This window comes from Scophthalmus maximus, chromosome 21 (genome assembly GCF_022379125.1).
Source record: "Scophthalmus maximus strain ysfricsl-2021 chromosome 21, ASM2237912v1, whole genome shotgun sequence".
Taxonomy (NCBI): Eukaryota; Metazoa; Chordata; class Actinopteri; order Pleuronectiformes; family Scophthalmidae; genus Scophthalmus; species Scophthalmus maximus.
The window spans coordinates 7,425,258-7,449,180 of NC_061535.1; the positions used below are offsets into that span (position 1 = coordinate 7,425,258).

General features: G+C 42.6%; 2 protein-coding genes across 3 annotated transcripts; one reads left to right on the forward strand and one right to left on the reverse strand.

Moving 5' to 3' along the window:
* Positions 1 to 764: 764 nt before the first annotated feature.
* On the forward strand, positions 765 to 15,281 carry LOC118291539 (cyclic nucleotide-gated cation channel beta-3-like). Its single transcript, XM_047329979.1, has 16 exons — positions 765 to 833; positions 2,564 to 2,676; positions 4,135 to 4,295; positions 4,397 to 4,696; positions 4,778 to 4,986; positions 5,115 to 5,165; positions 5,338 to 5,424; positions 5,524 to 5,588; positions 6,370 to 6,492; positions 6,657 to 6,798; positions 6,915 to 7,074; positions 7,271 to 7,368; positions 7,614 to 7,697; positions 7,797 to 7,915; positions 8,304 to 8,456; positions 8,618 to 15,281. The coding sequence occupies exons 1-16, from the start codon at positions 765 to 767 to the stop codon at positions 8,832 to 8,834; spliced, it is 2,151 nt and encodes a 716-aa protein (XP_047185935.1). The 3' UTR covers positions 8,835 to 15,281.
* On the reverse strand, positions 7,960 to 23,571 carry nsmaf (neutral sphingomyelinase (N-SMase) activation associated factor). 2 transcript variants are annotated; one of them, XR_004786576.2, is made up of 32 exons: positions 23,443 to 23,571; positions 20,399 to 20,485; positions 19,800 to 19,875; positions 19,511 to 19,572; positions 19,006 to 19,042; positions 18,812 to 18,862; positions 18,175 to 18,246; positions 17,968 to 18,015; positions 17,818 to 17,870; positions 17,538 to 17,667; positions 17,379 to 17,450; positions 17,179 to 17,287; positions 16,379 to 16,555; positions 16,225 to 16,304; positions 16,055 to 16,145; positions 15,303 to 15,366; positions 15,149 to 15,200; positions 14,530 to 14,650; positions 14,227 to 14,358; positions 14,104 to 14,146; positions 13,846 to 14,012; positions 13,633 to 13,744; positions 13,234 to 13,292; positions 12,964 to 13,031; positions 12,805 to 12,872; positions 12,590 to 12,713; positions 12,164 to 12,247; positions 11,610 to 11,760; positions 10,927 to 11,029; positions 10,669 to 10,778; positions 10,170 to 10,326; positions 7,960 to 8,464 (listed from the first exon to the last, which is right to left on the reverse strand). XR_004786576.2 is itself a non-coding variant. In XM_035619264.2 (31 exons), the coding sequence occupies exons 1-31, from the start codon at positions 23,478 to 23,480 to the stop codon at positions 10,232 to 10,234; spliced, it is 2,736 nt and encodes a 911-aa protein (XP_035475157.1). In that variant the 5' UTR covers positions 23,481 to 23,571; the 3' UTR covers positions 7,960 to 10,231. The 2 variants fall into 2 exon arrangements, 1 of the variants encoding a protein (XP_035475157.1); XM_035619264.2 differs by having other exon boundaries at positions 7,960 to 10,326.
* Between the last annotated feature and the right edge of the window lie 352 nt (positions 23,572 to 23,923).

Genomic DNA, 23,923 nt, shown 5'->3' on the forward strand with positions numbered 1-23,923 from the left:
GAGAGATAGAGACGGAGAGAGAGACAGACAGACAATCAGTCAGACAGACGGAGAGAAAGAGAGAGAGACAGACGGAGAGAGAGACGGAGAGACAGACAGACAGTCAGTCAGACAGACGGAGAGACGGAGACATGCTGCAGTCTAATCCCGTTAGCCAGACTGGTACATCGTGGGGACTGATTAACTGAGTGCTCTCTGCCTTTGTGAACTCTGCAGGGACTGAAATGAAAAAAGCACGGCCTAATTTTACAGCAGCTACTTTGATCGTGTTGCTGCCTTCATCACTACTCTCTCTGCTTTTTCTGTCGTCAAACAAGTCGAAACATTCTGCGTTTGAAATGAGGCAAAACCGACAATTTTTTTCATCTATTTCCACAAGCTTGACGGCAGAATTAGTAACCAGCTTATCCCGTTTCCCAAACCACTTTGACTGGCACTAATGAATTATTTGTCATTTTGTCAGTGACTTCGCACTTGTATTAGATATAACAAAGCTTATTGCCAACGCATTGTAAAGTAATCCGACTCTGTGTGTGGGGCTGGGTGTGGACTGGAGTGAGGGCTGCCTGAGGACAGTTGTGTCGCCGGGTGGTGGTTGACAGCTGATCCGCTGTTGAATCCGGGATGAAGAGGAGTTCCTGGAGGGAATTAATCAGTCCAAGACATTTCAGTCTGGTGTTTGGATGTTGGGCGGGCACTACACCAGAACAAGTGGATGGGCTGGACGGCCGGTCTGTTTGCTGTAGCACAAACAGGTGCCCACCATGTTCAGCAGGTTTAAACAGTTTCTAGGGGCTCCAGAGCCTCCGCCTGCCTCAGCTCCAGCAGCCAAGGTAAGGCCTGCTCTCTTTCTAATATCTCAAGTATATCATTTCTAACCCTTAATGAAAAAATAAAAATTATAGTTTATTTATAAAATCAGGAACAAGTACAATAAGGTAAGAAACTATTTAAACAGGGAATAACTACAGGAACAGTTACACAATTAGCTACAGTGACATGTTTGTTTTAACACTCGGTGAGCTATGGAAATATAATGGAACAAAATAAGGTTCATAATGAAGCTTGATTAGGAAAAATTTTCATTTTATATGTGGCACAGTTCTCAGAAATAAAGCATTTAGTCTGCCTTGAATACAGCGTGACAGTTATCTGAAATCTAACCAGAACAAAACTCTGATTTAGAGATGTCAGCTTTTTCTCCGTATTAAAATGTTGTACGATTCATGTACAAAATAAACAACAGTGCCGTCATTAATTGTGAGTGTAAAATGAGCACATTTCATTTGTTGCCAACTTGTTTTTTAATACATACTGGCAGCTCTTTTGAAACAGCTGTTTTACATGCACCTTTTTATAATGGTCAATAAGCTGCTGGAATAGGCGTCTTGCTACCTGCGTGTCACACAGGCATGCATAACATACTGGTTATTTCGAGGTAAACCACGGCAGGTGACTCAGATCAGTGGAAGCCCACGGGAGGATTTACTGTTGCTGAATTCCTGTCTGATCTGTCCGAACGCTGAGGGAGAGGACAGTAAGCATGAATGGCGGGGGTGATTTGGTGCATTAGCAGATATAAAAAAGTCAGAGTTTCTTACAATCATATTCGGCACCTGAGCATCTTTGGATACGTAGTACACAACGTGAAGGAAAATGAATCGGTCTCATTTATCAAAGGTTGAGTTTCGTCCTATTTGTCCTAAGATGTGGCTTCTCTACTTTCACATGTGGCGTGTTTACAGGAAGAAACACCTCCTGCAAAGAAGGATGAAAAAGAGCAGCCAGAGAAAGAGGAAGAAAAGAAAGAGGAGAAAAAAGAAGAGGAAAAAAAGGAAGAAGCTAACCAAAAAGAAAATGAAGAGCCAAAGCCAGGTGAGAGAGTCGACTCAGTCTGTGCACGTCCATTTGCTTTGCTCCACACAAGTTTTTTTCTTCTTCTTAGAAATGAAGACCAATAGTTTATTGTGTCTTTATTGTGTAAAAATAGATTTTTAGAATTTTTTACAAAAGAAAAAACTGAAATACCACATTTGACATTGTGTATCGTAGCAAACCAACCAGTTACTGGCTGCAGATCCTAGACGCAGGAATGTGTGGAGCCACAGATCTTGGGAAGTATTTTAACAGTAGATTGCAATAAAATGTATGTTGAAATCTCACACAATGAAATATTCTGTGAAGTTTCTCTGATTGGGGGTTTTGTTCATTTGTGAATACAACGTGAGAAATAGCTGTCTCGATGTACAACTGAGGTCTGTGGTTTAAAATAAGAAAAACGACAGTATCTCTGTCGATGACCAACTTCCATTGGTAAAAGGGAACTCTCTTGCGTGGGTTGATTTTCACTCTGCTTAAAAGAGCAGACACCTTCTATAGGCTTCCAAAGCGACTCCCTTTTTTTATATATAGAACAGATTTTATTGCTGCAGAACAAATCGGAAGAAGGAACTATGATACTGGGGGTTTGTTGTTGTCTGATCAGCTGCTGACACCACTGTTGAATTTGTTCATTTGTTAGAGATTGACGCACACGTTCTGTTTTCATTTAATTTCAGCTCCTGCTCCTGCTGCTCCTGCTCCTGCTCCTGCTCCTGCTCCTCCTGCTGCTGCTCCTGCTCCTGCTCCTGCTCCTGCTCCTGCTGCGGCTCCTTCCAATCCAGAGGCGGCTGAGGGGTAGGAATGCATCCTATACGTTCTGTGCTTGAATAGGCTCCCGCCTCGACAACCCAACGCAGGGTTTATTTTGTTTTCACTTTTCAAATTCACGTTTACATCAACAACAGACTTTTTGCAGCAGCCAATTGTGTGCATTGCCCACAGATGATATGATTACATCATGATGCTCGGGTTTCTCTCGAGGGTTTACTGCTGGGAAGATCAGATGGTGGCTGATAATGAGCAGGTGAATAAATCTGAAAGAAGAGCTGAAGCTGCAGGATGAGCAGATAGATACAGTGTTGGTGCAAGAGAGGACCAAGCTCTGATGTTCCAGATTTTTTGGGAGGCTGGAGTCTCTGAAGCAGACAGTCGTCTAACGCAGGAGCACATATGAAAGTAGCCCGCACAACTAAGTTTACTTGGAATTCCTAATACAAGACATGAAAGCTAAACATATTTTACATTGTGACATTTATTTATCATCTCTGCCAACGCGGCAGCCCATCTCATCTATGTTTGCAAAAAAAAGCAACTGGATGCTTGAGTCATCTCATTTTACATAACACGTTGACACGTTGTGGAACAAGGCTTTTAGTGAGCCCGGAGGCCCGCGCACGGAGACTCTAGCCCAACCTGCATCTTGAGCTCTGTCCATTCCAGGAATTCCTGGTGTCCCTAATGTCGAGGTATTAGCGAAAGTGCATCAGTTTCAGCCAGCTATCACGAGCCGGGGACTATCAGATGTGAGCTATTTCCCTTTGACTTGGTAGCACTCGGCATGCGGCGGCTGGAGACATGGAGTTGTTTAATATGTCACAGTTCCACAGTTAAATCTCCGTCCATGGTGCCTTCTGTGTTCTGAGCTGATTGTACCGACGGACAGTTTCGATCTGAACGGCTCCACCACCTCTGTTTCAGGTTTCCTCTGTGTAGCACTGGGTGGACTGTATGTCAGCTGCAGTGACAGCAGCCACGATTATTACACTGCGACTTAAAGCCTAAAGTAGAAAAGGAGCTTAGGGGCTTACTGGTATTTGAGGCTGAGAATGATCAGAGGAGAAGAATTTATTAAGGCATTTATTCTGGCCTTTGTAGATAACTAATGTAAATTTTAGGCACAGATTGAATTTTAAAAAATTGTATGCCAGGGACATTTAAAATATAAATAAATAAAAGATATGAATATATACCATTTAAAAGGCAAAATCTGTTTCATCTTGGAGGTTCAGATCAATCTAAAAAGTCTTGCCAATGTTCGGCCTCTTAATAACCTAATGTAGAGCTGCTTTTTCTTCTGCAACAGATTCATAGTGACAACAATAACAAGAACTTCACCCCCCCCCCCCCCCCCACACACACACACACACTGTCCCATTTTTTTGAGAATATAATTGAGAATCTTCAACAATATTATTTTCCACTCACTTTTCTATGGTATTACTTTATTTGTTTTTTCTCTTTATCTGTTTCCAGTGAAAATGCCCCTCCTCCATCGCCTCCGCCTGTTGTCTACTCCCGCTACGCAGACGACATACTTAGAGATCTGAGCAAGAGATTGAGAGAGCGGACAGAGATGCTCCGGGAGAAAGCCATCGATCCTTATGCCACTTCTCCAGAAATCACCCCGCCCGTCAGTAAGTACAGACACGATCCAAACAACACGGTGACGACCAGATCGAAACTCACAGACGTGGCAAGGGTGCCACTTCACCCTTCACTCTCTTTGCCTGTTTAGCACCTATTCTGAGGAAGGAGGACTACATCCGAATAAAGGAGGAGGAGCGGATAGCGAAGGAAGAAGCGGACAAAAAGAAGGCAGAGGAGGCGGCTAAAAAGGCGGAGGAGAAGAAGAAGAAGGATGAGGAGAAAAGGCTGGAGGCCGAGAAGAAGGCGGAGGAGGAGAGGCTGGCGGAGGAGGCCAGGAAGAAGGCAAAGATCCTCCCGGACATCAGCTGCTCGTGCTTTGACGTCCTCTTCCACCCAATCGAAAAAATGATGGATTCAGTCGTGGGGACCACCATAGATCCTTTCACAGGCAGGTGACCTGACAGCTGAGTTCAAATGAACCACATCTATAGATGAAGATACTGAACATGTTTATTTTGTCTGTCTCCAGATCGTCGCTACATCGCCTGGCTGGCTGTGGTAGCAGTGGCATACAACTACAACATTTGGTTTTGCTCTGCCCGGTTGGCGTTCCCTTACCACAATGAAACCGCCAACCGCTTCTGGATCTTTTTTGACTTTCTCAGTGACCTAGTGAACGTGATCGACATCATCATATGGCAGCCCAGACTTCAGTTTGTGAAAGCTGGCGACATCATAGTAAGTCACGGAGCCTTCGGCAGCAGCCCCGTTGTTGACCTCTGTCTCATCTTTGTCTGTGATAGTTGTCTTTCAGCAGCACTGTAATAATGTGTTTGTAATCAACAAAAATATTCTGTCATCTGCAGAAAGACCAAGGAATGACAAAGGTTCACTATCGGAAATCACAACGATTCAAGGTAATATGGTTGAAAAAACACTGCATTTACTTATTGTACTCACAGGTATATACAGTACACACATAATCCCATATATAATTGTATGACTCACTGCAACTTCATAGGTACAGAAGTACTGAAACTTGTTGGGAAGTTGTTTATTATTATTATTTTTTTATTCCCATGTGCGTAGATTGATTTATTCAGCATCCTTCCCTTCGACCTTCTCTGCCTTCACTTTGAATTCTCCGCCATCTACAGAGTCAACCGCTTCATCAGGGTAGGCAGGCAGTTGACAAATAATGTAAATATGGGCGGGGGGACATATTTGTGTTTGACAAGACTTCACATTTCCTGTGTGTCTGTGTCTGTGTTCTAGATCGATTCCTTTTTTGAATTTAGCGATCGACTTGAGAGCATCATGGCCAAGGCTTACATCTGGAGGTAAAGGCTAGTGGATCAATGGAGCAAATTCATGTTGTTCACACTTCTGAGTTAGACTTTACTGTATATATGTTGTTCTTTTTTTATGAGATGAAAAAACATATAGGTGTAAAAACAAATGTCCGAGTTAAGCAAGTTAGAAAACTGCCAATATCATATAGTGCGTAAAAAAATATAATTTTATGGGAATTGTAAAAAAAAATGGCATTAGGCCTTAAAATGTCACCAAATATCATACTATAGGAAGGGATACAAATGTAAGTAATATAGAGTTTAGAAAAAAAAAGTCATAGTGTAGTTAGAACAAAAAGTCAAGCATGATATGTCATTGTATATATATAAAAATCATAAAATTGTCTTGTCAAGTCAAAACAATGTCATGGTAGAGTAATATTATAGTGTAGTAAGGCTTAAGATGTTATATTACAATAAGTCAAAACTGTCATAAGTAAGTCAGTAGGTCATAAAAATGCCATAATATAGTAAGTTTAAAATAAAAGAGTCAGTGTAGTGATGAGGGCATGGTATAGTAAGAGAAATAAATGTGTTTTAATAGTATGTCATATTATAATACATGATGATCACATAGTATAAGTAGTGAAAAATGTCATAGTATAACAAGTCATAAAATGACATAGTACAGCAAGTCATCAAACAACAATCATGCTATAGTATGTTATGAAGAATGTTATGAAAATATTCTGGTACTTACTTATTGTGTCTTGACATTAATTGCAAAAAAAAAAATCTGATAGTGTATTTTTCCTTCTTTCCGGTGCAGAGTGGCTCGCACCACGGGCTACCTGCTCTTTGTGCTCCATCTCAACGCCTGTGTGTTCTACGTGGCCTCGGTGCACCAGGGTCTCGCATCCACCACGTGGGTGTACGACGGAAATGGCTCGGCGTATGTTCGTCTCATTTCTTCTTTGTGATTGAGAATCATTTTGACGTCGGTGGAGCTGCCCGTGGTGCTGAAACCTTTGGCTCTCTCTCCGTGGTGCTGAAAGACCGAGAGCACGTCCAATGTTGCGATTTGCATGACGGTGTTGTGCTCCCGTCCCTCCACAGGTACCTGCGTTGTTACTATTTCGCTGTCCGAAGTCTGATCAACATTGGGGGTCTCCCGGAGCCCGTAACCCTCTTTGAGATCATGTTTCAGATGACCAACTTTTTCATCGGAGTCTTTGTGTTCTCCAGTTTGATTGGACAGGTAGGAGGATGGTTTTTAGAACAGAAGTTTTGTTCACAACTCTGAGGATCTTGGACCAGTAGATTGGTTGCAGTCCTTTGGCCATTTTAAGTGAAGTCGTTGCATCCTTCTTTCAGATGAGAGACGTCATCGGGGCGGCAACAGCAGGACAGACGTACTTTCGGGCATCAATGGACGGCTGCGTTGCCTACATGAACACTTACACGATCTCCAAGCTAGTCCAGAACAGAGTCCGGACCTGGTACAACTACACGTGGGCCGCACAGGGCATGCTGGGTAAGACTCAAAAAAAAGACGGACAGAAATCTACATCTTCTCTTCAACCGTCATGAAGAGAGCCTTAGTGATGTGACAAAATATATGATGAGCAAAAAATCAAGACCTCAAAGACCCTCACAGAAGACCTACAAGTGTGTGTACATATTAGCTTCCACGCCCATGACCACTCATGAAAGCACACTGTCTTCTCCAGATGAGTCGGAGCTGCTGGACAAGATGCCCCTGGTGATGCGAACTGCCATCGCTGTGGACGTGAACCTGGCCACTTTTCAGAAGATTGCACTGTTTCAGGTGACTTGGCGTTCGCTCTGTCCACTTTGTCAGGGGAAAGACAACATAAGATACAAATAATGGCTTTAGACACAGGAAATCGTGCGACGCAGCATGAGTTTGTTTATTTAATTGCACGTAGAGAGTCCTCGTCTGTGATGCAATTTTATGGCTGGAAGAAGGTAAAAAGTTCAAATCTGGAGTCAGGCATCCATCTGAGTGCAGAGATGAAAAGTAACCCATGGACCTCATACTGCTTCCTCCAGGGCTGTGACCAGCAGATGCTGGTGGACATGTTGCTGAGGCTCAAGTCGATCATCTATCTGCCCGGAGACTTTGTTGTGAAGAAAGTGAGTACATGTGTGTGTTCATGTGCAGGGCACACTGTGGGGTTTGCATAATGTCAGAACTCCGCTGACCCCTGCTTTCCCACGCTGCGCTCTCCTCAGGGCGACATCGGTAAAGAGATGTACATCATCAAAAGTGGAGCGGTGCAGGTGGTGGGAGGACCCGACAACAGCATTGTGTTCGTCACTCTGAAGGCTGGATGTGTGTTCGGGGAAATCAGGTTGGTGTGCAATATATACAGGTACAAAAAACATTGAACAGCTCTGATTTTGTAACATTTTATTAGTCAGTAAATGGCTTGATAATATACATTTGCTTCAGTTAAATCTGATGCCATAATTTGTCCTATAGTAAACAAAGGTAATTTCCAAGTCTGTTTTTAATAATGATGAACTGCAATGCTACACCCTTTTTGTTTTAACACTGGCATATTAACATATGATAAAGACGGACACTGTATTAAAGAGAGCCTACATCCTTCAAACGCAGCGTGTATTACTATAGCCGTATATCGTACAGTCTGATTATTTTAATGTCCACATTTCCCAAATTATTTGCATTTTGACGTGGACAACATTGACACATGTATGTCTCCTTTTCCTCTAAAGTTTACTGCAATCTGCTAAAGATGGCGGAAACAGGCGCACTGCCAACGTAAAAGCACACGGCTTTGCAAACCTCTTCGTCCTGGAGAAGAAAGACCTGTTTGACATCCTCGTCCACTACCCAGAGTCTCAGAAAGTGCTGGCCAGGAAGGGAAGGTGAGTCACTGTACTTTGAGTCAAGAACTGTAACAATGATTTTATCCTCCAAAAAACTGGGTCAGATCCTCAATATCTTACTTACATTATTACACTGGGCGAACGACTAGAGGGAAAAAAGGATACTTAGCCCATTACTGTTTGTGTCTGTGACCGTAAAGGAAACTGCTCAAAGCCAAAGGCCCTGTAGCTGCTAAAACCAACGAGGAGAAGCAGAAAGGTCTGACGCTGTTTGGAACCAAACCACAGACGCCCAAGATGCTGAGAGCCTTGCGTGCGGGAGGCTTCCTGGACAAACTCAAGGTATCATCACACACACACAGCGCTAGTTTGTGTTGCTGTTATGCAGCCTTTACTAAGGACACAGTGATGACTTGACGAGTGTCCTGTTTTATTTTTTTCCTTCTCTGTCTACAGAAAAATGCATCAGAGAACAAATGAGAAGTTTCAAGTGCAAAGCTTCCGAATGTCACTCTTTCAAATCTCTATCATTCTTACCAGCTACTCATTGACCGATTGTGAAGCCAAAGTGATTCAATTTTTAGCACACCAGAGAGATGTAGCGAAACTTGGCCACAGAACTGAAACAGGATATCAGGAGTTAAAATCCTAGTTTGATCCCCCTTGTAAACTTTTGCAGACTCTTGAGTAGAGAACAAAATGTCTGTTTAAATACTGACCAGTGTCAGTAGCCACATCTCACAGTTAACATGTGTGTACATTGTGCCACACATTTTTTTTAAAATAAAGTTAAAACCAAGTTTTAATTCTAAAGGCTGAGCTCTTTAATACCAGTTCTAGTCATTTTAGAGAAAAAGAATGAGAGCGTTGGTCTGCGCAGATAAGCAGCGCCCCCTGCTGTCTGACGTGGATAGTGCATTGTTTTCAACCGTTTGAGTTGCCTTGCCAGCAGGTGGGTGGCATCTGCAAGTAGCAAAACTAACATCCCACAGGATGGCCTCCACTAGTAGTGGTCAGGTTTTCAAAAAACAGAGAAGCTTAAAGACAAGGGCGCAGTGCCCTGAGGATCTTCTTTCATTGAATCCAAAATTCCTTCTCTCCAACAAACTTTTTGCAATTTCCTCTTACCTTCTTCCTAGCGACTTTGTACTTTGCTAAAAAATGGCTTTTATTTCCTGCTCCATTCTGTGATATTCAACACTCCCTCCCAGTGAGGTGCTATCCTTGGTCACCACCTATCCCCTTATCAATAACTCTCTGACAACTGCTTACTTTCCCAACTCTTTTAAAGAAACCCACCTGATGTAAAAATGACTTACAGACCTGGTTGAATGCACTTATTGTAAGTCGCTTTTGACTTAATCTGCAGGATGTCTCTCTCTAATCTCTGATGCTTATGAAATTTAACAAAGACAGGAAGTAATTTTAAACCGTAACAACTGAGTAGCATGAAGCTCTGACAGCGCAAGGCCACTTCATAGAATAACATTGTCGCTCATTTAAAAAAACACAGCTGCATAACGTGATGCATAGCAAATAAGAATTGGGGAAAATAAGTCATATACACTATTTACTTTTCTTCCCATGCACAAAGCTGCAATTGGACATTTTATCTCAATATGCAGATAATTGGCGACAAACATGACCTTTTGATTGAGAACAGTTGAGAGACTTGTATCAAACCCTCCCACTGCTCTGTGCATTTTCTGCTCTTCCAAGAGTCTGTTGAAAGTCAGGTAGTCTGTTGGATACTTGGCCTGTTTGTCGCACTGGAAGTCTCTGTCTCCACAGCAGACCTGTGCAGGAACGGTTCTTTAGCTCTGGAGATTCCAGAAGATCATCTGTCTGTCCTCTCCCCCTGTGATCACTGTGCTGCACAAATCGTTCATCCACATTGCGGTGACGGCACCTAGGTAAAGGAGAATCATTTTAATTTGACATGTTACATATACTGATGAGCTTCATTTCTATAAGGGCACAAAATACAACAAGTAGAGTAACAACTCAGGTATGTCATCACAGTGCACTGATCTGCATTCAGAAGAAGTACAGTATGATAATAATGGATTGTTTTCTTGTATCGATGCTGATGGAGAAGTAGCAACACCCACCACAGACAGGCTGTGAACTCATGTAGTCTTATATATTTTGGCTCAATGGTATCAACATGTTACACTTACATAAAAGCTTAATTTTAACAAATGACACCTACAGACTTTTAAGAAGGTAAGTAGCTGGATCATAGCTGTACCTGAGTGTGCAGGGATCCTCTTGGTGACTGTGCTGCTGAGCAGGTCCCACAGCAGGAGGTCACCTGACTGTCCCCCACACAACGCCGAGTTCCCGTCCCAACAGAAACACCTGGAGACACAGACACTCTGCTTAGTCTTTTGGCAAAGCAGACAGGCTTTTTGAAGGGCTGACACTTTAACACGAGTCAATTAAAAGCTATAGAAAGTCGTGTAATGATTAATATTCATGACAAATTTCCTCAGTCATGTGATCTCACCTCTGCTCCTCCTCAGCTTTCACAGTTGAGATCACCATTCCTGTCTGAACATCAATAACCTTCATGCAGAAGTCGGCACCGACGCTGAGAATGTGTCTGCTGTCTGAGGATGCAAACAATGTGGTCTTTACTTCAAAGTGGGTAGTAGGTAACCTGGGGATTTTACTGTCAGTTTTTGGCTTGTAAAACAGGCTCAGTGCTACTTAGTTTGTTGCTTTTAGAGATGAAGTGTTGTTTTCCAGGACAGTCCAAAAGTTAAAGTGGATATTCATACCCCAGCTTATTGCCAGTAAAGGCCCATATGACTCACACAGAACAACTAATTAAATAGCTGCCAACCCCTGAAGGCAGAATGTTTAAGTGCTTTGTAGGTACAAAATAATCCGGTGCTTTAAGAACAATGCAAACGCAGTTACTGGGTTTTGTATGCACCTTCTTTCCCTCCAACTGAAGTGCTGATTCTGATGAAATCAAAGACGCCCATTTACTGAGCTGCTAACGTTCCAAAGTGATCAAAGGAGCTGGCAGCGGTGGGATTACTATTTAAGTGGGGGTCTGCCTCTATCATCCTACCCTCTCTTCGGGTCCGACAGTGTAGATTACACGGTCTGACCTACAGAACTGATTCACATCAGACTGAACTCGAAGAAGAGTCAGCTGCCAGAATATGATCCGTCACGTACCAGGGCTAAAAGCTGCGTGGTGGATGGTTCCAGCGTGGCAGTGGACTTGCTGCAGTGTTTCGTAGCTGCTGGTGTCCCAGATGGTGATGGCCCCGTCTTTACAGCCGGACACCAGCAGAGTCCCGGCAGGACTAAGACCAGCAGTGTTTACCTGATCACGGGGGACACAAATTAGTGGTCATGTTCAGTGTTTTTGTGTGACATTATCCAATACTACATATTTTTCTTTAAGCAACAAAGTATATAACATTGCAACACAGCATCACCATAACACTATACTGAGCTGGACTTACAACTATGACTGTTCGATTTATTTGTTAGCATTTATCTTCATATTTATACACCACTTCACCAGTGCTATAGTTAACATTTGTGTTATTCCTGCAATAATCTTTTATGTGCAATGTCTCCTCTATTCTTGATACTTCCAGTACTGTATATTTTTATGTCCCATTTCCTCAGTATGATGCAAGTCAATTCAAAGGAGATCATCCATTTTTGTTTAATTTGTTAAATACCCACACATTTAACACAGGCTGAACCTCCTCACTCACCCCTGTATCATGTTCCAACTCAGCCAGCAGCTGACACTGGGATCTCTTGTGACTGGAGGAGCCGTCAGACGCACACTGCCACACCTGAGAGCACAACAACACAATTCACTGTGCCTCACTTAGACGACAATATAACACATGCGCCACTTAGGGAACCTGTATGCAGGAGGCACATGGAAATATTTTAAAGGAGGAATACAAATTTACACATGGGTTCAGCAGCTGTCCAAATGTTGAATTCATCTCACTGAAACTCTCCACTGCTCTATTCATGGCGGGAGAACCCCCACCTGCTGATGCTATGTACTTTTAAACAGTTTAATACAAGGAACAAAGCAGCTGCCCAACAGTTGATCAGTGGATTTAAAAAACTGCCATTTAAGATGTCAATAGTAGCATTGCCTCATAAGACAATTTGTTTCTTACCTTGACTGTGGAATCCCATGACGCCGTGTACAGTCGGTCATCAAACCAACACATTTCGCTGACTGCATCGTCATGACCCATCAGAGTGTCCTGCCGCCTGCCGTACGGGACGGAGTAGAAGTAACTAGAGGACAGGAATATTTTTTGTCAGCAGGAAAATCTTTCTTCTTTTTTTTAATGCTGCATCAAATAAGCACATATGATACTGTACATACACATTGTTGTCCCATGAAGAACATGCAACTGTTTTACCATCTGCCAGCATCAAACATGATGACAAGGCCTGAAAAACAATCGTCCATAGAGTCAGAGCAGATCACAAGGAGGAACACAGGGAGAGATGGTGAACAGGGAAGTAAAGCGGAGCTGTGTACCATGTTGGAGAAGGACATGCTTCTCTGGAACTCCTTGAGCTCCTTGGAGAACATCTTGAGGGTTGAGTCTGGAATGAAGAGTGAAACTGGCGAGTGATACAGACAACAGCTGTACTGGCGAATCGGAATATCTCAGGTAACACTAACTGCAGTTGTGGGAACTAAAATACACCATTAATCCTCTAACCTAAATAAAAGTCAGTGTCTGCCTTCTGAGCCTCTTCAATGATCTGCATTGGTCTCTTTATAAAATTTTTGATATTTTCAGACCTTGGGATGTGGAGAAAATAGCTGCTCCGTCTCGGGTCACGGCGATGCCCGTCACAGCCCTGCACGTTCGCCAGAACATGTGGAAGGGAGGATGATTTTTAGGTTCATGCAGCAGTTGCACTATTGCAATTAGCAGAAACAAAACTGAGCCAAGGTTGCAGATACAAAGGGCGTTTGAAATGTGAGATGGCTTTTTTTTTCTAAACTGAAGTAGCTTCACAGCAGTTTCCTGTCCTCAACAATACATTTCAATGTGTTACTATTTTTAAAACGCTAGGCAAGTGTGAAGCCGCTGCATCTTTGCTTTGCATGCACTTCCTCATATTAGACCCGTACTAGCAATGCTACTGTATTCATACTCTGTTATAACTGCAGCGAACTACACATCCTCTCACTTACTCTTTATGGATCTTGTGGCTGGAGACCCGTGTCAGGTTGCTCATGTTTGCCCAGGCCAACTTCCTGCTCTCATCTGTCAGGTCCTCGAAGGACGAGTCCTCGCTCTGAGAGACTGGGAAACAACACAGAGGTCACTTTTTTCTACCAGCACTTTCCACATATTAGAATTAGCAAGAACTCCAGCTCTCTAGAACACAATGTTTTGTAACTCACCTGGAGACAGCTCACTGACTGGCGAGTTGATGCTGGAGCTCCGAGTGATGTTGTGAAACCGGGGCGTAATCCTCTGAGGGTGAGGGGTGCAGAAAAGCTGTGTGGGCGTCTGGCCAAACTCCAGAATCTGTGTCAGCATTGCGATTCTCTCGTCGGGATCCTCGATACTTTGCAAGGGAGATAATGAGGCGACAAGTTTGGTAAACGGTGTAAAAGAAAAATTGGGTAAAGTAACTCTTGAGGGATTTCCGCCAATACCTATCACAGTCGATGCCACCTTCATAGGTCAGAGGGTGAAATACTGAAAGACAACGAGACAGATGTGAGTTGATGCCAAGTGTTGGTTGGGTGTTGATGTCGATTAGCTGCCGGTTATTTTACCATTATGAGCTGCCACCGCTTCACTGCCTCTCTGTTTGAAGCCGAACACCAGGTCAATCCACTCGTGAAGGTGCTCCGACACATACTGGCTCTCCAGTGCTGTCCTGTGCCTCTGAAGAAAATCACTGGCATCTGGATTTATGACAAAGAGGACACGATGAATATGCTGCAGCAGCACACACCAAAAAATAATGGTTAACTCATTAATAATCAACAGCAGCATCAGGTGGATGCTGGCCAGGGGAGTTCGACCCAGAGCGTACGACATCTGGTTTCTTGATCAGATTATCAACAGGAAGTTACCTGAGGCCCACGGTGGGAGTACAACATCACACACTAAGCTTCCGTTCTGCCTCCTGCCCAAATCCAGGCTCATCTTGTTTTCCAGGAAGCTGAAGTCGTTCCCATAAAACTCTGGAATCAGCTACATGTCGGAGAAAAATACAAACATATCTCATGTATTCTACCTGTTAGTTTAAAGCTCATCTCTACCTGAAGTCATCTGGCAGATCTTTCAGTTTGGCTTTAAATCTTCAGATACAAGTGAAACTCATCTCATCTGGTTCTGTCACAGAGAAGCCAACTGTCCAGATGCAGTGCCACCAAAAGGTACAATACTATCAGATTTTATGGAGTTCTCTCAAAAACTGTCGAGCTATTGACATTTTATACATTAAACAGAAAGTTGAATCTAATGCAAAATTCTTAAAGGTCAGAAGGTGATGTTTCTCTGGTGTCCCACAGTGATGATACCGAATCGGATTGTTGCAGCTCGTGTATCAGTCATCAGAAGGTTTGTCTCTAAAAAACACAGTTGCATTGACAGTGCCTTCATCCTGCCTGGTGTTTTTTTTCTCTTTCAGATTATATTACAGTGGAAATGTTTCAAAGGGCAAATCTTTGCTGAATCTGACTATTTTACCTCTTTGAAGTCAGTCGCTCCCTCTAAGCAGTTTTTCCATGTTTCACCAATGCTGGAAGGAAACAAGACATGTCAGTTGATAAATAAATGTTCGGTTGTTCAGTTCATCACCAATAAATGGAGTAAAATGTGACTGATGTCAGACTTTTTGTACCTGTTAAACATTCGATCTGCGTGGTCGTAGCGGCCGTTCTGGAGACACAGCATGTGCTCTGGAGCTGCAGGCGGGAGACACTTATGCAGATTAGTAAAACACTATCAAGGAGATTAAAAAACAGTGGTCTTCAGCATTTTTTTGAGACATTAAACGCAGCAAGTGTAGTGTTAGCACATATTGATTTAAAAAACCAAATTCCTGTTATTGTAGTAAGTCTAACTCCCTTCACCAAGGAGGTTATTTTGTCCCCTCTGTCTGTTTGTTTTTAAGTTTGTTTTTCAGCAGGATCACGTAAAACTACTCAATCGATTTCCACAAAACTTGGTGGAAGGATGGCACATGGACCAAGAAAGAACCCATTAAAATTATTATTATAATTGATCAATTTGTTTTTTTAATTAGATTTACTATCTATCATCCTTCACTATCCTGCACCTACATTAGGGTTTTACATCTACAAAGTCCAGCCACTGGGAATATTCAAACCATTAATTTGTAAATCTTACATTTGACAGTTTCTGCTCTAAAACTTGCAAAAGCATCATTAATAACGGTTTCCATCAGATGAGAAAATGTTTTGATTGTACCAAGAGGGTTTTAAATGTCATTGTTAAACATGGCTTTGAACCATATAAACCTCAGTCTACAGCAAAAAGTATTATTACAGTACCAACACCAGGGCAGAAAACAAAGGAAAGTGCATAAACAAACTAAAACATGGACTGTGCGTAAAGAAGTGTGCGACGTACCAACTCTGACCAAGTAAAAGAGGACGTAGCCTGGAGACGAGTAGTGACTGCCGTACATGAAGCGAGGTTCAGGCATGCCTCTGTAGCGAGCCTGTAAACAAAAGAGCACAACAACCACTCTGAGATTCTGACCGCAGACGCTCACAGTCCAGAACAGAAAAGAGGCTCACCAGCAGTCGGTCCAGACGCTCTTTGTTCAGGGCTCCCACCGGTTTGCTCAGGTCTCTGAATGTGGCGGCGTTCGTCATGTCTGTGAGACAGAGTGGTCGGTGGTTACAGCGACAGTTCAAACACATGACAGCGACCGGAGGCCTGTTGACCCACCTAACTGTGCGCTGGTGTAGTCGGCGAGGACCCAGGGGAAGATTGGATACTGGGAGAGGTCGTTGCAGCTGCGGTCGGCCAGGTTGTTGAGGTGGAGGAGATACTGATAGTTGCTCAGGTGACCTCGCTGCCACTGCAGCATGTAACTCTCTGCCGTGTGCTCCGTCATGTGGTTCTCTGAGCGGGAACAACGAGAACAGCAGGGTTATGTGGTTCAAGTCAGTAATGTGTTGTTGAGGTTCACCATAACTGATTTCCAAAGTCCAATAATAACAATCCACTTTTTTAATTAGATGTTTTTTTGAGATGACTATAATACTTTACAGCTTTTAACAGTTCTTCATCCTGATACTTCTTATGAAGTCTGGTTCACATCAGGAGATTTCTCTTGTGAACAACAAACTAAAAATGTTTATGTTTTTCTAAAGTCACAGTAGCTCTAATAAAAACCTGCAGACTCCAGGTTTGCTAAATCCGGACTCCTGGCAACAGAGTAGCTCACATACAGTTTCCCATATGCTCAAGAACAACACAATGATTTGTGTGTTATAAGTTAATATAGATTGTGTCAGTTTATTACTGTAACTTAGAAGAAGATCTGACCATTAAAGACAAATTCCTACTTAAATTATTCCAAATGTTCACTTCTTTTTTCTTGCCACTATAATAATACAACTTTGCACCACGAAAAAAGCACCAGAGCAGGAAACCTGACATTTCAAAGACTTAAATTAAACCATCTTCAGTGCTGTTGGTCTTAATTCAGTAACAGATTCAACACTGGCTTTGGGTTTTCTCACCTAGGAAAGTGGCGATATAGTAGTAGATTTCATCTCTGTCTGCTGTGTTGTAGAACTTCAGGTAGATGTCAGAGCAGAAGTCATTCTCAGTACAGAAAACCTCCAGACCCTGGACCACACATGAACACACGTGTAATCATCATTCACAGAATAAACTGTAACTGTATGGATGCATGCATGAGTGTACCCTCGTCGCTCACCAGTGGTCGGAGACAATGCCGTCTCTTGTAGATTCTCCGGACTCTGTTGAGTTTGATTTGAATCACGTGTTTCTGACATGAGAATGAAAATTAAATTAAACTTAGTTGTGATGAGGTGACACTTTACCGAGAGCACTTCAGTGAAATGTATCAGCTCACCGGATATCCGTTCAGCGGCTGGAAGTAAAGGTTTTCATCGGTGATGCAGACATGACCCGGGTTGGACACCAGCGGCGTGACCATCTCCACTTCACACTCCATGTGAGGCTTCTCAGCCACGTTCTGAAAGCTTCGCAGCAAAGAAACGTCAGCGTCCTGTGCACATGCTCAAACATAGACAACAACACTACGGAACCATTTAGTTGATCTTTAGATTGAATTTAAACACTGACATGTGAATGAAAAGCAGCAGGTCAAAACACTTCTGACATAAACATACCAGTTTTTGTCAAACGATGACCTCGCCAGTCGTGACTGTAGATTAGCTTCAATCTAGAAATGCACAGGAATGAAAGTATGTTTGATCATGAAATAAGTGAGACAATTCTGCTGTCTGCCGTGCACCTCAACACAGAACTGACTGACTCACCATTGCGGTCTGGTCTCCGAGCTTTTCCAGACAGGACGCTCTGTGCAGCTGCAAACACCAGCAGAAGCAAAAGGAGCAGAATTACGGTAACTCATACAGTAAGAGAGCACTAAAACAAATGCAGCAAAAAAAGCCAGATGCACAGATAACGTGAAATCTGACCTAATTACCAAACACACACCGCTCGGTCCTGTGACGGTCACATACCTGAAGTAATGTTTGAACAACATCTTCCGTTTTATTCCAAACCTCCAGTTGAAAGTTCAACTTCTTTGCTCCCTGTCAGAGCAACGAGAGAAGTCTGTTACCCGGCTCACACCAGCCTGACTGTACAAGCACGGTATTGTTTTCAACCCTGTGTGTGTGTGTGTGTTTCACTTCAAAAAAAATGTGGTCCAAGAATAAAAAATTTCAGATTTTTTTTTTTACGCCACCTCTGAACCCTATAGGCAAGAACCAAGGCTTATAAATGAAAAAAATCATGACCACATGGAAGAAATGATGGCACTTTCATTGTGTAGCCTTGTTTATTAATTGTTACACGAGAAGCAAAACCTGAAGCAAAGTACTCAAATGGTTTGAATCCACATCTTATCTGCTCATTGACTGGATTTAATCCAGGCAGCCTCACATTTTCGGAAAGTTACATGTTGCATAATAATAATAATCATAATGATGTCAATAGAATAATAATCATCAGCTGATACTGTGGCTGCCACTGTTTAAGGCTGTGTCAATGAGAAACTTGGCCGACTGTCATAGTACAAACAGACAGAGACACCGAGAGCAGGAAGAAGTGTTCAAACAGCAGTGAACACACAAAACTCAGTTTCAATCGACTCACCCGCTCAATTCTGTACGGTGCAATCACATTGCTTTCTTTGATGTAAATAACCTGAAACCAAAGGGAAAACGGGATTAAACAGCAACAACAACAATTAAACAACAAACTATGACCATTTATTTTAGCGTAACAAATCACTGATGCTGCTTTGAGAATCAGTCACACACAATTTCACAATGATAATGTTAACTCACCTGCCCAGATGAAACAGAGATGGTTGATGGACGAGGCCTATGAGGTAAATACAGAAATGTTTAACTACCTAAAAAAAAAACAGCACTGCAGTCTGACAATAACAATTAATCCAAAAATAAAACACTCAATTTAAAAGCAATGATTGAATTTTAGGATTCTGCTTAAAAACATTGAATAACCAACTCTGGTCCAAACAAAATTAGCTACGTCAGCCAAAAAGCAGCACACAAAGGTTTATCCAGACCACATCACATTGGCTGTGTACTATAATCTAAAGATGTATTTAAGATTTATAGTTTATTTTTGCAGGGAATAGCACTCAATCAAAAGTGGCTGCAACGGAGTTAGCTGGCAGCTCATTAGCAGATCCTGTCTGTGACAGAAACCAACCACAGAACCGCAAAAACAGCACAATGTTGGTTTGCGGGTATATTTGACATTTGTGTTATTTTTAAAACCAGTTTGACAAAGCCAATGAACACGTGTGTGAAAATGAATGCTCACTCATTAAAAGGGTTGTTCTCTTTCCTCACAAACTCAATCTTCTTACAGTCTCGAAGAGGAATCTGCAGAATTGGAAAACCAGAATTACACAGACCTGATTTCTGCATCTCGACTACAGACGGCCCCAGTGCACAACACAACATCCACATCTACTGTTCCTTCTTATATCTTCAGCTTTCTTTTCATGATCCATTTGTCAACAGCCATGGCACCTTCATTATTAAGATTATTGTATTATTATCTGGAGTTAAAAGACATAACATAGATAAAAACAGACACTAAAACTAACCTTTATAATTGGCTCTGTGAGATCCTCTGGATCAAATATGATCGACCTGGAACAAACCTTAAATGATCCCCTTTTTCTGGAAGGAAACACACATTACACACATCATGCTTTAAGAATTCAAAAAGACAAAATAGAACCTGATCCTTTCTTTTCAGCTTGGTCTCAATATTCTGCTAAAAAAAACTTCAAACAACAGATTATTTTAAGATTAATTCACAAAGTGCAATAAATTCACAGTGAATGTGTTTTTGTTCGTCTTGTCTTGTGCTGTAAAACCTGCAGACCTCTAGGCTCATCTGACATATGTGTTCAAATACTGAGATTCACAACTAAAGGCAAACTAATTTACTGGTATTACAATACCACTGGTAAATATGACAATGATGCCCAAGCTACAAAACATGTATAACAATTTAAAAACTGGTTAAATTCTGGTTTCTTTTTTTTTAAAATTGAATATCGTGGCAACATGAATCAGGGTTTTCACACAACAAACACCATCTGCTATTTGGAATCTGTCTTATAAAAGTAATTTATAGTGAAGTGATTTATGTCATTGTAGTAGTAGATGAAGCTCTGCTGTCAATATTCTGAATCACCTCTCCTTCTTTGAACTGCTTGTCACGTTGTAGGCGATGTGCTGTTCAAAATAATACTCCTCCAAATCCAGCAACAAGAGGGAAAACCTGGGAAAGAACAATTATGGAGGCGAGTGAGATGAAATAAAACAACTGCACGGTGTGTTAAACATGGTGTAAACAAAAGTCAACCTGACAGGGAACCAACACAACATAGTCACTAAATAAAAAAAATAATCTAAGGACAACCAAGCTGAATTAAACATTTTGTGGCTCCAGAGGGAGCTGAGGGAAGTCTGATACATGACCTCAACTGATGCCAGTTCAACATCTCTCTCTCTCTCTCTCTCTCTCTCTCTCTGCCCCCATGAATCTACATTACATGTCACTAACTCTGTTTTCTCTCCCCCCTAGTAGATCTGACCCCAGAGCTGCAGGATCCAAACCCGTCATTATTATTATTACTATTATTATTATTAATAACATCATTGTATTTATAAGTGTCAGTTTTCACTTATTATAAGTATCAGTCTGGTAGAAATTAAAGCAACTGTTGTACTAACCCCCCATCCCCCGATATGTTTACAGTACATGTCACTAACCCTGTTTGTGTTGTCTATCTCTCCTAGTGTATCTCTGACCCCAGAGCTGCAGGACCCAAACCCGTCATTATTATTGTTATTATTATTATTATTATTATTATTATTATTATTATTAATATCATCACTTATAATAACAACAACATAATTGTATTTTTTAATTATAAGTGTCAGTCTGGTAGAGATTACAGCAGCGGTTGTACAACTGTCCTCCCTCTCTCTTCTCTCCTCCTGTCTCTCCTCCCACCCTCTTTCTGCCCACCTCTCCTCTCTTCCTCCTCTCTCTCCTCACCCCAACCGGTCGAGACAGATGACCGCCCACAACTGAGTCTGGTTCTGTCAGAGATTTCTTCCTGTTAAAAGGGAGTTTTTTCTCTCCACCGTCGCCAAGTGCTTTGCTCATTGTGGGATTTGTTGGGTTTTCCCTGTAATATTGTAATATTGACCTCACTATGTTAAGTGCCTTGAGACAATGTATGTTGTGATATGGCGCTATACAAATAAAATTGAATTGAATTGAATTGAACTTGCTTTATGGGTAATGTAGGACAAAGAATGCACAATATCGCTGGACCGTGCTGCATCAAACGATGCTGCACTTTTTCAAGCATACATCCATATCGGTCGGGTTCTACTTTAAACATCAGACTTGTCATTGTCAAATAGCTTTCTGCCTGCTGTGAGCGTCTTCTTGCTTTAACTGCTCGAAAACATCTCAGCCTCGGCAGAGGTCTGCGCTCTCTGAGTGCTGTTGTTCTCTAGTGAATTTAGAGTGTGGTTTCAGGATCAGTTACTCGCTTTGTGGTCAGCACTGCAGCTTTTCTCCCCTGCGAAATCCTTCTGCTTATCGACACCAACAGACCCAACGAACTGACTCAGAAGGCCGACTCAGTCCTGGGGAGTGGAGCTGAGACCACCACATGTAGTCACAGAGAGGAGGATGTTGTCAAAACTCAACTCCATCATGGACGAGGCTCCCCTCCTTTACACAGGGCACTGAAGTTAAACTACGCCGTACATTTTGTATTCAGGTTACCTTTGCACAATGGTTAAAGGTTATAGTCACAATATTTACTGCCACTAGTTGTCACACGAGCACAAGTATATTGGACCAAAACAAATGCTTTGCCGGCCCCCTACCCCAAACCTTTCAGTTGGTGTGAACGCATCTGACGACTAGCTGCCGACGTGCTGACTGGACCAATGGATCCGTCTCATCATGGAGTTGGTGCTCCAGTCAATGTCTGAGCCTTCACTTGGTACATGTGTTTTTACGTGATACACAGATTTTAGGTTTATCAGCATCAGCAGAGAAACAATGAAGTGAATTATTTGAACGTCACAGTGGTGACATCAACAGACGCATTTTGATCCGATTTAATCCAATTTATATCCACACATTATCCTCATTAATCCACCAGTGGACTACAGTACGTCACTGCTGAGGCACAAACAGTTTACGTGGTGATGCAGCACTTTAGACCGCGACCTCGATGAACATCATTTAGAGGAATTGAAGGAATAAGTCACATGGTACATTTGGATCATAAGTCATTCACGTCTTAATAAACTCGTCAATTATACAGGCGGCTGGATCACTTACTGCACAAAACCCCAGGCTTACATAATAACAACTCAACTCAAACAGGTTCTCCATCCTCCGTGCAGCAACATTGAAGTTTCTGTTTGAATATGTAAGCATGTTTCTGTCACTTTAAGAGAAATAGTTCTCTGCATGACTTAGAAGTTTATTAGTTCATTGCTTGTCAGTGAGTTGGTTCAGGTGATGCTCGAGGACCGACTTTTCTGATTAGGAATACTTGACTTTGGATACTTCTGATCAGCCTTTGTGGGTGTTTTAACAGTCCAGCGAGGTGAACGTGGTGCCGATGGTCAGTGAATAGACTAAACTGGTTCATTTGTGAATCCTACAGAATGTCGGGATTTGTAAATTGCTACAACACCTAACAAATTTTCAGTTTTCTCAAAAGTGTTGCCAAATCGTGAGCAAATTAGCGACACTGCCACGTATACTGAAGGTCCACCGGGGGCCCCACGACACAGTGATGCCCCGGGGACCCCTCGGGAGGTTGACGCGGCCCTGCTGCCTGTTGATGAACACAGCTGCTGCTCTTCGCTCAACAGTCACGACTGAACTGAACCGAGCCGAGCCCCGGTTCGGAGGGTCACTGCCCCCGTTCTGAGGGACACTGCCCCGGTTCGGAGGGTCACTGCCCCCGTTCTGAGGGACACTGCCCCGGTTCGGAGGGTCACTGCCCCGGTTCGGAGGGTGACTGCCCCCTGTCGGCTGGTCCTGCATCACACGGCTGACAGAGGAGCTCTCATTAGCTGAGTGGCCCAGCCGGGCGTTACACACCACCACAACAACAACAGCAACAACAACAACAATAGCAGCAACACTACACACTAACGATGACAAACAACGGCAGGTGGAGCGGCACTCACCTCTCTTTGGTCCGTTCTTGCGTCTTCAGAGACGCCATGGCCGCTCGCTCACTCCCTTCTCCCGCAGCTGCACTGCGACCAGCCTCCAGAGCTCCGTAAACACGGAAACCGGCAGGAAACCACGTGACCCCGCCAAGATTCAATACGGACGCCTCACTCGGACGCTGTTTCCGAGTACCAGCTACTCTTCCACCGGCTTTTTCTCTCAGCACATCGTGGAAACATCACGTTATTTCCAACGTGTTGGCGAGATCTAAATACAAAGTGGAACCCACTCACAATGTTTTCATTCCGTGTAGTACAATTATAATTTCATCTACACTGAGCATGCACTTGTGTATCTTTATGCAGCGCGGGACACTTATTCATTCATCCATTTATGGTTTCATTTAGAGCTGCAACAGTTAATCGATTAATAATCAACCACTAAATGAATCGCCAACTATTTTTTGATAATCAATTAATCAGTTCAAGTAGTTTT